The sequence below is a fragment of the Phaethon lepturus genome, unplaced genomic scaffold (genome assembly GCF_000687285.1).
Source record: "Phaethon lepturus isolate BGI_N335 unplaced genomic scaffold, ASM68728v1 scaffold32980, whole genome shotgun sequence".
In the NCBI taxonomy this organism is placed as follows: Eukaryota; Metazoa; Chordata; class Aves; order Phaethontiformes; family Phaethontidae; genus Phaethon; species Phaethon lepturus.
Window position 1 is genome coordinate 9,584 of NW_010514593.1, and position 13,430 is coordinate 23,013.

At 49.9% G+C, this 13,430-nt stretch overlaps 1 protein-coding gene across 1 annotated transcript in view; it reads right to left on the bottom strand.

Annotated features, from left to right (window-relative positions):
• The window catches only part of LOC104625722 (neurofascin-like), a 16,302-nt gene extending 3,148 nt beyond the window's left edge, over window positions 1-13,154 (bottom strand). Inside the window, exons 1-5 of the mRNA XM_010293428.1 lie at window positions 13,116-13,154; window positions 10,719-10,835; window positions 8,599-8,754; window positions 3,711-3,842; window positions 3,060-3,129 (exon numbers count right to left, since the gene is read on the bottom strand). Coding sequence (XP_010291730.1) covers window positions 3,060-3,129; window positions 3,711-3,842; window positions 8,599-8,754; window positions 10,719-10,800 — 440 coding nt within the window. The 5' untranslated portion in view covers window positions 10,801-10,835; window positions 13,116-13,154. The remainder of the gene's footprint in view (window positions 1-3,059; window positions 3,130-3,710; window positions 3,843-8,598; window positions 8,755-10,718; window positions 10,836-13,115) is intronic.
• Between the last annotated feature and the right edge of the window lie 276 nt (window positions 13,155-13,430).

The window sequence follows — 13,430 nt, forward strand, 5'->3', positions numbered from 1 at the left end:
TAGGCTCAGAAGATGGCTCCGTGTCCTCCTCTGTTGATATCTGCTGAGGTGGTGCGTTTGGGGCAAGCTGGTACTGCCTGCAGTGTGTAACCTGTGCCACAGGACACTATCCTGAGTATGAACTGGAGCCCAGAAGCTAAAACCACTCAACTTTCCTGGGGCTGGGGTTTGCAGCCAACTCCCCCACGTGCAGCTTAAACATTTGGTATAATGAGGCACAGTCACTGGCACAGAACATAGTCCAAGGATAATGGTCTCCTGCTTTGAAAATAAGCTTCTCAGCTTAGCCTCTGCTCAGGAAAACCATTATTCTGTTAGTGGAACAGAAAGATGTGGCAGTATCTCTTAATTATAGGCTGCAGAGATTTGAAAGTTGCATGCACAGGGCATTAAGGACGTGAGATATGATGAGAGCATATCAGACATGCTATGTGGAGGTGGGGAGGGAAACCAATGAAGAACTCATGTCAGCTCAATTCCTGTCCTTGCTTGAAATACTAATTGCTACCCTCCTTGAGCCTAACATCACAATCATTTTGAATCTTAATCAGCCAACAGCATTTCATATCAGTCCTTCAGGTTCACCTTCCTTTCTGCCTCCTTGAGGGGAGCCTCCTATTACTTTTCCCAGGAAATTTGTTGTTCCTGAGAAGGAGGGGGCAAAGCTTACAGGTCGTTGGGCATTTTTTGTTGTTGTTCTTGTTTGATTGGGGTTTTTTTCCCCGTCTAGTCCCTGGGACAGTGTGATTGAAAATGCAGGAGCATCTTGGAGCTTGGTTGTTGCCCTTCTACTGACTACTTCTTTAGCTTGCAAACTTTTGGGAATGGGGCTCTCAATAAAAGTTTGAGCTTCAGCTAAGCAGAAGCTGCCATGTAGTAGGATGAAGGGTTGACCCCATTCCTTCCCATTGCCTGGAAGGCAGTGCCCGTTGGATGGTGCTTGAGCAGTAAATGCAGCATTGCTGAATGTCGCAATGCCGCCAGCCATGCCAAGAGCTTGGTTTTCCTTCTACGCAAGGCACATGGTCCCTGGCAATGCAGTTGCCTTAGATGCAATGGGGGTGAGGAGGTCTTGACTGCAGCCACCTCAACGGACTCTTGAGAAGCAGATCTCTGAAATCAGTGCGTACTGCCAGAAGCTCGGCTGTGGAGACCTTTTCTCAGGTCCGGGTGATGGAGCTGAGCCTGCAGGGTTGTGTGTGGGTAGCTCCTGGGTGATGGGATGTTTCAGTCTTGCTATATGGTCTTTACACAATCCTGCGAATTTGGGAACCAGGAGGATCCCTCTTGTGACTCAGAGCATTAAGGGGACTTGTTTTGGTCAAAGTCTGGACACTAGCTGTGTGGTATGCAGTTATGGTTATGGCTCGTATCTGTAGAAGGAGCGCTGCCTGCGCTTGTAAAACCACGCCTGGGAAGAGATGCGTTCGACCTGGGGCAAAGCCTGCAACAGGACCAGGCTGAGCTGTTCCCTGTGTCCCAGCCAGGGATCTGAAGGGAACGTCCCCAGGCTGCGCTTTGTACCTGGACTTAACGTAATGGCCCCGGTGTGGCTCGCCACCGCTAGAAGTGATAACCAGATCTCGCAGGGAGGCGAGGAAGGCGTTGCCCTTGCGTGGTGTTTAGGGCCGTAAAGAATGGCAACCTTTTCCTACAACGTGCCGCTTATTCTGGTTCCTGCTGGGGCGTATTTGTATCCTGTATTGTGCTATCAGAAGGCGGGGGAGCTTTGGGCTTCTGACGTCCTTTGGAGAAAAGGAGTTGCTACTGAAATAGAGTTACCGTGCTACTAACAATATAAATGTGAGCGTACTGAGGGCTGCAGTTGTTCTACTTCCATTTATGTATCGTGTGCAGGCAGGTATATTCATTTTGCTTCCTCTAAAGCCTTTGGTGGAACACGTGTGTCTCGTTACATCCCTTACTGAATTGTAAATAAATTCTTCCTATCTTTGCTACCTCAACTTGTAGTGCTAGGTATCTGTAACGACATGGGGTTTAATTAACCCCCATTTTGAAGTGGGGAGAAAAATTCCTGCTAGCTTAATTGGGCTTTGGATCCAGCTCAGATGGAAAAGTGCATTTTAGTTCTTTAAAAGCGAAGTAAAGGCCGCTGCAGGCGCTCAAAGGGCAAGCGGGGCGTGCTGTAACACAGCCCGTTGTCTGTCGAGTGCGGGCAACCCAACAAGACCCGGCATCGTTACCTGCTCCTGCTCCTTGGGGGCAACCGTTAGCAGCAGCAGGGCTGCGAGTGCCGCATCGCGCGGGAGCAGGCGTGGGAGAGCGCCTGCCCCTTTCTGAGCTATCCTGGGAGTTTTCCTGGGGTGAAAATGGGCGCTGCCACTCTTCAAAGGATGCTGTTTTGTGTGGAAGCAGCTGAGCAGAGGTGGGGGGAGATCGGAGCGGTGTTACCTGGACCGCCGCTATGCTGTGCCGCAGCCCTCGGAGGGTGTTTCTGCAGGGTTTGCCTGGGGACCTTCCAGAAGAGCCTTGACTGGAAGGCAGGCAGACCCCCAGAGCAGGACTCTTGCCTGCTTTCAGGGCTGGTCCAAACATAACTGGGCATTTCTCCCTGGATACTCTCTTATGGGTAGGACTGGGGCTGAGCTACAGGGTGATATTCCTGAAATATTCTCGGGCTGCTTCAGAGTTTAATATTTATTTTTTTTTTTAATTTTTTTGGGGAGATGTGTTAGGAGTGTCGCTAAGGTTGATCTGCACCTGGTGAGAGCTGTGTCCCGGGTAACTGATGCCAGAGCTCCAGCTCTCTGCCTGGACGGATCCTCCCAGGCTGCGACAGGGAAAAGAGGAGACGCTAGCAGCATCCTTGCAGCCTGGTTACTCTTCCAGGGTTTTAGGCAGGAAATGTTTCCTTTGGTAGAGGACTTAGAGAGGGGAGGAGGCAGGAGGAGGAAGGTGGGAGAAATAATTTAAGAGGCCGTGTGGCACCGCAGTGCTGCGGTTATGTGGAGGGGTAGCGCGGTGAGGTCTGTGATGGCTGGGAGTGGGGCTGATGGGGAGACGTGGTCGCGTGGGTACGCATGCCAATGGAAGCATACCTGTAGTCGAACGACCCATCTTCTACGTTCTTGTCTTCGGGATTTAGATGCTCATCTTTATTGTCTCGTACTGTAAACAAGCATATCCCCAACATTCACGTTAAAAAGCAGTAAGGAAGATAAAAGCTGTACGAGACGGTAACAGCAGCTGGCGTTGAGGCTGTCATTTTGAAGTCCCTGCGGGGTGAAGTGCAGCTTTTCATTGACTGTAAAAAAAACCCGCACCTCGGCGGGCTTGCAAAGGGTGCTGCTGTGGTGGCACCAGGGCCCAGGCGCTCCAGATAGTGAGACAGGATATATTAATTGGTGAATTTTCTTGAGCCTTAACTTTGCTTTGCAAAAATTTAATGAGATTTTTTGCCTGAAAAGATCTTTTTCTAGATGAGGACAAGCAAATTTGCAGAGTAGAGGTTGGGTCATGCATAGCGGGAGCGTCCAGCTCTGCAGCGTAAAGCCTGCACGGCACAGAGCCCTCGCCCAACCTTTAATTAACTGAAATGCTTCCCACTAATAATAGTGTTCCCACTACAGAGAAAGAAAAGCCCTTGTAATCACAAGCATCTATCTGAGAGCAATACAATTTGATTAGCCCCCAGAAGCCTGGAGATGTTTAAACCATGAGCACAAATGATTGCCATGCAAGGCTCTTACCTGGATATTTCCCGCCTCTGCTCCTCTTAATGAAGCAGACGATCAACAAAATAAGGACCAGGAGAGCTATGGCACACATCAGCCCGATGAACCAGCCCTGCGTTGCGATGTCCACGTGATTCTTGGTGTAAGCTGGGAGGAAAATTGAAAGGGGAAAAAAAAGCTGTAAGGGACAGACCAGAACCACAGAGGGAAATAGATGAATAGTAAGACACAGTCCAACGGTGTAGAAATTATCTTTAGCGCTGCATTGGTGTGTCTGTGTGTGTATCGACCAGGGTGTCCGAGACTGTCGCACAGGGATCGGTGGCTTTTTTTTTTTGTTGTTCTGTGGTGGCAGGTCAACTCAACGCTTTAGCAGGAGCTACAAACAGCGAAGGGTCACAACATAAAGTAAAACTTAGCACAGACCAGTGAAAAAGGTGCGTTGCAAATAATGGCAAAAGGAGCTGGGTAGCAGATTTGATCTTTCATTTACTGTGTCTGAAAACCGCTCTGGAAGCGAGAAGGTCTGAAAGAATCGTGCCCAAGCGGATCCAGCCCCTGGTGTCCAGTGCGGCTGAGCCGCAGTACTGGATCCGGAGGGTTGCTGAGCCCTGAAGGGCTCATTAGCAGCCTCGAGCTGGGAGAAAGCTGAATCCCCCCGGGCAGCCCTGCCCAAGCTGCAGAGGCGATGGACAGTGGCTCTGCCACCACCACCAAGGTCCTGCTGCCTTTGGGTGGCCACGGGGGTCTGCAGGGCTGAGAGGGGACTTGTGGAAGCCCACCAAGACTTGGCCAACGCACGAGAGGGGGGACAGTGGTGGGAAGAGCTCTTTGAGGAATGACAGCTGGGTCCCAGGTAGTTGAGAGGTGCTCTGATGGCACTGGAGAGTCTTTTCTCCTGGGGCAAACTATTTTATACCACTCTTGCCAGCACCCTCACAAGGCTATTGAATATTAATATCATTAATACCAAGAAAGGAGATGTCTTGTTCCCCAAACAACACGCCGGCTCCTAACTGCCGTGTCCTCCCTCACGTACTCTGACTTCTTGTTTGCAGCTCCCATACACGGTCAGACAGACAAATCTGTGTCCTATAAATAGCAACAAGCTGCCATTTTCTGGCTCTCATTGACATGCACTTCGTATTCAGCAAGACAGAGCAGAGGAGAAAATAACCTTCAGCGCAGGAGAGGGGCTAAATTTAACCAGACTGCAGTGCAAACAGAGTCCTGGCAGGAACGCAGGAGATCGGAGCTGGATGGGATTGAGTTGGGATTTAGCGGGGGTTTGCCTGAAATGGGCAGGACAGTGCAGCGAGCATCCTTTTTGGTGCCCGTGTGACAGAGCGCAAGACGGGGCGTGCAAAGAAAGTATAAAAAATAGCCCTCTGTTCATGTATTCTGGATGAAAGGCTCTCGTAAAAGAGACAACAACTTTAAAAATGGGTTGAACTGGCAAACTTTCCTAACCCACACCATTCTAGGACTGTAAGTGCAAACTGCCTAAAATTGAACCCAAGAGAAGAGGTGCTTTCCTTAGGATAAAAGCTGAGCCATGTTGTCAGTAGGTAACTGCAGCCAAACTGGACAAAGAAATTCAGATAAAAGAGAACGACAAGAAAGAATACCACTTGCTAAAGAAATGATGTCGGACCGTGAACGCTCTGTGTTTGGGAGCGGCACCGAGCTCCTGGGGAAGCCTAATGGTGCTCTGGCTCCCTTTTGCTGCTTTCCCCTCTAACGCTGCCACGTTTAATATTTACCTTTAGTACAACCTGAGCTACATAGTCCTCAAAGATGCACTTTTTATAATGGAGAGAACGAGATTGTAACAGAGTGGAGAACTGGATTCAATTGGTTGAGTGCTTAGGGAAGAAAGCTTTACTGGAGAGTGTAGAAATGGAAAAAGATTGTATTAGCAGTCCTGATGGGATGGGATTTGTACCGAAACCGCCGCGAAAAGACAAATAAGGGGGTCTTCAAAGTACAAAATGCCAAAGCTAGCCCAAGAGGTGGGTTTTGTGCCACCGCACAGATTTGGGCTGAGATTTACAGGGAGGGAGGATTTTGAGTACCAAGTCGCCAGGGGATCTTGCAGTAGGATTGTGGCACTGCCTGTCACCGAGGTAGAGGTATAATTGCCATCCTTCCCAAAAAAGCAACACATGACGACAAAATTATAGTCACAGCAATCTCGTATTCAGCGTAAACGAGTGACTGTCATTGCAGCGTTCAGGAAAAGAAGATTAAGTACGTGGCTGTCAGAGAAGATGTTTTGATTTGCTTTAACGTAAGGCCAATGTCAAGGGGAAGTGGTGGAAAGGAGCTGTGTAATCAAGCAGGTATTGATTTGAAATGTAACTGCAGTGGCTTCTTTTAATTAATTATAATTTTGTGATAGAAAACATGTTACCTAACAGTCATAGTGTATATGGCAATAGCAAAGCTGACTGTGTTCCATCGACAGAAGATCAGAAAAATTTTTGTCGGTCTTTGTAAAGCAGACAACTGGGTATGTAAAGTGTCTCTGGCTCCAGCCTTGCATGATCCTCTCCCCAGTGTTTGTACAGGCTGGGGAATTTCTTGTTATTTGGGTTTTTTTTTTAATTTAGAGGACCTCTTTATATTAAGCTATGTTTAGTTTCAAAGTGCCCTATACTACTGGAAGGAACTTTGTCGGGTTATTGAGCTGTCAGTTAATCAGAAACAAAGTTGGAGGGCAGTGTCCTGCACCCGCAGTGCAGGTGGGCTGCGTCTTATTTGTCTACACTCAGACTGAAGAAACTTTTAAAATAGCTATTTGCAAAACATTAAAAAAACCAAAACCCACCCAAAAAAAAGAACAAACTCGAACCATACTTTTTTGTCAAAAGCATTCCTGATGGCATATACTTATCAGCAGGGGCCGAACGCTCATGTCAGTAGTATCCAGCCAGCGAAGAAATGGATCTGCAGCGTTCATGCATGCAGGGACAGCGATAGCTCTGTGCATCCCGCAGTGACAGGGCTCAGGTCACCGGTCAGCCAAGGGTATTGCACCTTCCCCCCCCCCTTCTAATGATTCCCTGGCCTTCGGTGTCCATTGTGCAGGGGGCTGCCCCCTCTCCCCCCGGATCCCGAAGTGGGTGAAAAGCAGGTGAGAAAAGAAAAGAGACGGGTCCGGGTTGGGAAATAGTTATTTCCCCAAAAGAAAGGCACGTGGTGTGGTAGGGGTGGCGGCTGTGGAGCTGGTGGTGATTTCTGAGTCAGGGGAGGGTCCAGAAGCAGAAACAAAACTGGGGACGCAGCGTTGCAACTGGAGCTGCTCTGGAAAGAGTCCGAGTTGAAAAATCGGCTCTTTTAGCGTCTGGGGCCAGAATCGGCCTCTGCAAGTAGGAGCAGGCTGGGAGCCCAGGGACCTGAAACCTGCAGGCAGTTCGCGTGTCTGCGAGCCGAGTCTTGCCAAAGCGAAGCTGTGAAAACTCCCGGGGCAAGGCAGCCGCGGCGCGTGACACGTGCAGCAGCGAAGCGGCAGGGAAAAACCCTGGCGAAAAGAAAACCTTTTTGAAAACGTGGCTCTCTGCAAAGCCGAGTGTGTTCCAGTGGCTGGGGGGCTGTGGGTTTTACACCAACTGTGGATTCGACCACGTCGCGGGGTGGTGGAGCAGCTCGAGGAGGCACGTCAGCCCTCAGCGCGGGGCAGGACAGAGCCAAGGTCAGCGCTCGCTAGTGTTGGGTAGCATTAGACATGCAAAAATACCAGTAATTGCCATCTGCCCCGTGTCATCTTAGCACGTCGGAGAATTAGTGACGTGAGGGCTCGCCAGGTATTTGGCCGCCAAGTGAGATGTGGGGAGAGCTGCTGCTCCCCACCTCCCCATGCAGCACTCCCTGGCTGTGAGCGAGATTCTCCTCTTGCGCTTCGCGGCAAAGAGACTGGTAAGTGCTTGAGCTTCCCATTACATGGCTGGATCTGAGCAAAATAATTTTAGTTCTTTGAAAATCACAGCCTCTACCTACTACATCTGTCAGTGCGGGCTGCTCCGGTGTTGTTTGCTCCTTGGTTTTTCAGTGAAGTGTTTAGACCCGTGCTTTGACAGGCGTTGTGCACAGATGCCTACAGCAAAACCCCCGGGTGAATACAAAGGAAGTTACGGCTGTTTTGATTTACTGAAACTCGTCGAGTGTGCACGGTGAGGTTTTATAAATGCATAAAGCCCGATTCAATGCCTGTGGAAGTCAGTAAGGGTATTTCTCTGGCATTCGGTGGCCAGTGTAGGAAGCCCATAATTAGAAAGCTGTAAAAATCACTCGGGTACTAGACCTGGAAAATTGCTTGTGCAGTTAAATGCGAAGTGGCTAGAGGAAACATACCTGGAGGATGAAAAGCCCTACGAGCGTGCCACACGTGACTGACTGAGGTCTTCTGCAACCACCAGGTTCCCCCTCCTCCCAGTCCTGCCCCTCACCTGCATCCCATCACCGGTATCTCTCCGCCTGCCCCTCTGCTCCCGTCACTGCGCCACAACCCGGAGCCAGACACGTGCACCCTCTCCGGGACCAACGCAACCGCCGCGAGTAGCAACGCGCATGTGGGAGAGCAAGCACGCGGTGGCAGGGCTGCAGACGGAGCCGCGCGACGTCATGAGCGTGTTCTCTACCCTCCTTAAAGACCCTTTCCTCCAACGGGGTCCCCTCCCCTCCTGGGGCTCCGTGTCTCCGTGCAAAGGGGAGCGACCTCCCGGCGATGCTGGGGGGGCTCTTTAATAAGGGCAGAGATGGGGGTGCTGCTGGGGCGTGGATGAGGGTTGATCCATGCAGTCATGGTCGAACCACCTCCCGCCACCGGGCGAATGACGTCGGCGGTGATGGATGCGACATGCCTCGGAAACGCGCCCCACGGCGGGGCTGAAGCCCGTCTCACCTGAGCTGGTGGTAAAGGTTATGTACGAGTGTTCGCTGGGGCTAGACCATATGGGGAACACCCACAGCTTGTACATCATTCCCGGCGTCAGATTCGCCAGCTGCACAGAGGAAGGGGTCTGAGCTTTAACAGGGATAGATTTCTCTGTCTTGTTACCTGAGAAACAGAAACCGCACATCAAACCCAGCCGCAGGAGGCTCGGCGAGATTACCGTGTTGACACTGCAGGCAATGCATTATGCTATCCCTGGCTGCTGAGCAGAAATAATACAGCTTGATGGTCAAGGAGCTATTAACGGCTTCGTGATTATTACTCACTGGGAATAGGAGAAAATCGGTGATGCAGGGATATGGTGTGGGTTTTGCTGCATCCCCGCTTGCCGTACTGGAAAAATACTGGTAACTATTCAGATCTCTCCCTACTTTTAAGACCCGATAGGTGCTTTATCTGCCCAGCCTCAGGTCTGGATATCTGGGTATTTACCGCAAAAGATCTGGGATTTGCCTGGTCCCGCTCAGCTGGGTGAAGGTGCTACAGGACTTGGTAAAGGAGCCAATTCTTGCGCTTTTGGGAGTGGGACGTCTGCACCAGCTTTGCTGGTGGGTTAAGGGGGCTTTGAATGAGCTGGATGTTGCATTAAGCATGCTGCGAGACTGCTCGCCCCAGCTGGCAGACCGCTGCTGTTGGGGCGAGAGGGCTCTAGCCCTTCAGCTCAAGGAGGGCTGCTCGTGGGCCGATTGCTCGCAGGCTCTATCCAAGGATGACCCGTTCTTTGCGCTGCGCCGGGAATCGATTGCCGATGAGCTTAATGCTGAGCATTAAACCGTTGAATTCTGAGAACGCTTGTACTGGGGCTTTGCCTCCTGGCTCGGGAGGGTGTGCACCTCCTAGTCCAGCAGTGCTGCGGGGAAGGAGGAATGTGGCTTTGAGGACAAAAGCGTGCTGCTTGTTTCAAACACTGCCAGAAAGTCAGGGGAGCCGTGGCTGTTGGGAAGGGCTGACATCTCCAAGATCTCTTCCCTCTCGGCCGGATGCCGATAAGGGCATCCCCAAGCATCGCTGCTGCCGCAGCCCGTCCGAGCAGACTCGGCGCGTGGGCTCTGGAAGGGCATCGCCCGCGCTTTGTGCTTCCCGCTGATGGGGAGAACCCAGGGCTGGCGGCTGGTGGTTTGGAAGCTGCGGTACTTGGCATTTAGGGTTTGGAAAGCTGACGTGTATCCTGAAATATGGAAACCAGCTCAGAAGGGGGAAGGCTGAGCGCAGCCCAGCCTGCGCTGCCTAACGAAGCCCTGCAAGGCTGCGGAGCGAGACCAGGCACTGGCTGCACATTAGAAATTGTTTCAAGGAGAAAGCAAGGTCATCTCTTAAACGATGTTGTAAATGACCAAAAAAGGTTTGCTGTTAATGATTAAGCCTAGTTGGTTTAAATGCTGATACAAGACCAGCATACCAGATGTTGTGAGGGCTGAAACGGCTGGGAAATAAAGTCAGAGATAAGCAGTAGTCATTACTGCCTATCTATAAAAAAACAAACAACCGACACATGTAAACAGCTTTTCTAAACAAGTACTAAAGCCAGAGATACTGGCTTTGAGCTTCCAGACTAAGTGCACAGCCTTACGATTTTAAGAGACAACGCTATCCGATACGACAGGAGGTTTGGGTTCATAGATGATTCTGCCAACTCCAGGTTCAAGAAGCCCACCTTCAAAGGCATTGAAAACTGCTCTCCAAATTATGTAGGTTTCATTTCATTTGTTTTCCCTTAAAGTTATGACCCCTTTCATATATATATACACACACACATATACGTATGTATATATTTAAGGCTCTTAGTGTTGTGACCACATACAGCCCAGCTCAATGAGCAGTTTGCAGATGAACAGCCTTGCTCATCTATGTTTCATAAACATCTGATGACAGCCACTGCCAGGAGGGGGAATCGCCCTAAAAGCCGTGATCATGACCTGCCTTTTCCTCTCCCATCCTCCACGTGGCCGTAGAGCATCATTCCACACACAGTAATTAAGACTTGAGTAAGAGGTTTGCAACCATGGGAGCTGGCAGGATCTCTAATGTCATCACCACCCTGTAGAGTCCCCACGCGATCTGATGCTTACTGGTGATATACTTAACCACAAAGTCAGTTCCTGCAGAGTAATTGTGGCTCCAGGTGATGTTTGCCCAGTTACTATTAGCCATAGCTCTTATGTCCCATATGGACGATCCATTGGTGGCTGGTGGACAGGTTAGAACAGGAGTTAGTATTTTGGATTGTACACGAATGAGACCTCACCTAGTATCTGGCGTTGGTGAAACCTTACAAAATCATTCCTGAAGTTAATGCTTTATCTTAACGTACAAGCGTGCCTAAGGGCGTATTTGTTCCTTTCGAGATCCTTAACTTTACACTTTTGGGGGAAGTTTGGTAGCAGAAGCTCATTGCGTTTTGGTGTTTAAGTCCACCTGCACTCAGCTTATCTTTAGAGTCTGGAGACTTCTGTGGCACATCCCTGAAGATTTCTGTCAGCAGGGAAATCTCCTGACTGAACTCGTGCCCAAACGCACGCGGGAGACGTGCATGAGTGCACACGGACTCACTGCCACAACCGAGAAGTAAAGACTGGGAGAGAATATTGTCGTGTTACTGGGTCTAGAGACAGCCAGTGGGGCAATGAAGTCACTCGTTTCTGATTTTGAAGTTAAGGGTTGTCGACGTTGCTTTGGAGAGCGGATGAACTTCTTTTCTAGTGAAGTAGAGCTAATCCACTAGTTTCCTATGTGTTTAAGTGGCATCAGATAGGTTACACCTTGGTTTTATTACTATTATTATTAACTTCAGGGTGTAGCTCAGGTTTTGGTTGACAAAATACAGATTAGTAACTGCAGTCCTTGGGACGAGGCCAGCTATGCAACTTCTAGGAAATTGCGAGGGCCTGACCCTGTGGGGTCGAGGACGTGACCTAGAATCCTTCTTAAAATACAACCTGTGCTGCCGCACAGCCGCCCTGTCTGCCCGCATTACGGCTCAGCCTCGTCCCTCGCGTCCCCGGGGTGGTTCGGGACGCATGCGGTTCCTCTCGCAGCTCCTCTTTGCCTCCTGTCTCCTCTCCCTGCTCTGTGGCAGTGTGTGCCTCGCCGCTTAATTGCCTATTTTCAATTAGCAACGTTTTCCCACGTAGTCACTTAACAGCGACTGCGGTAGCAATCTTGCTTCGTTGCTAAGACCTCCTATATAGCGATGAACTGCGTCTGTATTTCTTGCACCGGTTTTTAAGCTGATTTTGTTTTGGCAGCGCAGCTCTCTGCATGCTTTGCCTTGACTTGCAGTTGGCAGCTTTGCACAGCGTCAAGGCTTCTCTGGCTGGGGAGGTGCGTGGGGCCACAAGCTGGAACACAAAGTCACACCACTTAGTTTGGGTCTGCGTCTTTAATGAGCAAATTAGTGCAGAGCGGGAAACGTGCTGCTGATTCACAAACCTATCTCACTGCGGAGTATCGGGTGGAGGCAGGTCCTCCCAGCATATGTTATTGGTGGGTTTTTTTTTTAAATATCACGAACTAATCTTATGCAAGAATGTAAAGAAAGGGGTCTGATCTGCTTCAGTCAAATCCCTTGAGTTAAGTGGGTGTCAACTTTGATATTCATTATTACTGTCTCCTTTCTCTCTTTATGAAGAGTTAACAAAGATTTCTGCAGCTTCTGCACTTGCATTTTTGAGCGTATCCTATCCAGCTACGCAACTGAAATCTTTTGATTGCGTCCCCTTTTGCTACTAGCTTGATGTATTTTTGAATAACCTGAATGTAACTATCCACAATTATTTATTAATTGTAGATACCATTATAGCAGTGTTTTAAAAACAAGGCTCAGCAAGATATATCTCTCTGTATCAGTAAAACACATATTGAAGAGAATACGCCTCACCAAAACAGAGTTTGATCATCCCATTCTAGTTTATCTTGACCTGATAAATACCTGGCGCGCACCTGTGTGTTTGAACTTAAACACTTCCCCAGCTTTCCTGTGGGCTGTGGCTAGGTTACATCGCAAAGAGCAGTAGCATGAACCAAAAGACTCGTATAAATGATGACATTTCTCTTAGCTAACAGCTGATGTGCTAAATTTGAAGTGACGTCTTCTATTACACTAACAGAACCCCTTTTTAATGGCAATACGATACGAGATAATACTTTTGAGGGCTTTTGTATCTTCCACCTCCTTCCCAACCACCGAAGCTAATTCAGCATCGCGGCACCCCGAGGAGGGCTGGGTTATCCCTAGAGACTGAGATCCGGAGGGTGGCACGGAGACCCCCAAATTGCCGGGAGCCACTTGTGCACCTCGATTCCGGAGCCTGTGTCACCTCCGGCTCCTCGCGAAGGAGGATAAGATATCCCAGAGCACGGGATATCTTAAATTTTGCCTGTGCCCGTTATTAATCCTTGCTCTGAGCAAGATGCGGGGAAGGTCCCAGTAGGGTTAGAGGGGTTAGAGGAAAAGGAAAGCGCAGTACCCAACTCCTGCTTTGTGGTGGCTGCCGGAGCCCTCTCTGTAGCTGTTGTAGTGCTTGCGACGGTGGTAGCGGCTGTGGTGGTGGTAGTTGTGTCGGTGGTGGTGGTAGTTGTGGTGGTAGTTGTGTCGGTGGTGGTAGTTGTAGTTGTGTCGGTGGTGGTGGTAGTTGTGGTGGTAGTTGTGTCGGTGGTGGTGGTAGTTTGTGGTGGTGGTTGTGTCGGTGGTGGTGGTAGTTGGGGTTGTTGTAGTACTGGTTAGACCGATTGTAGTCGGAGGCGGCCCAGTTGCAGCTGGGAGAGGGAAACACTGGCTTTTT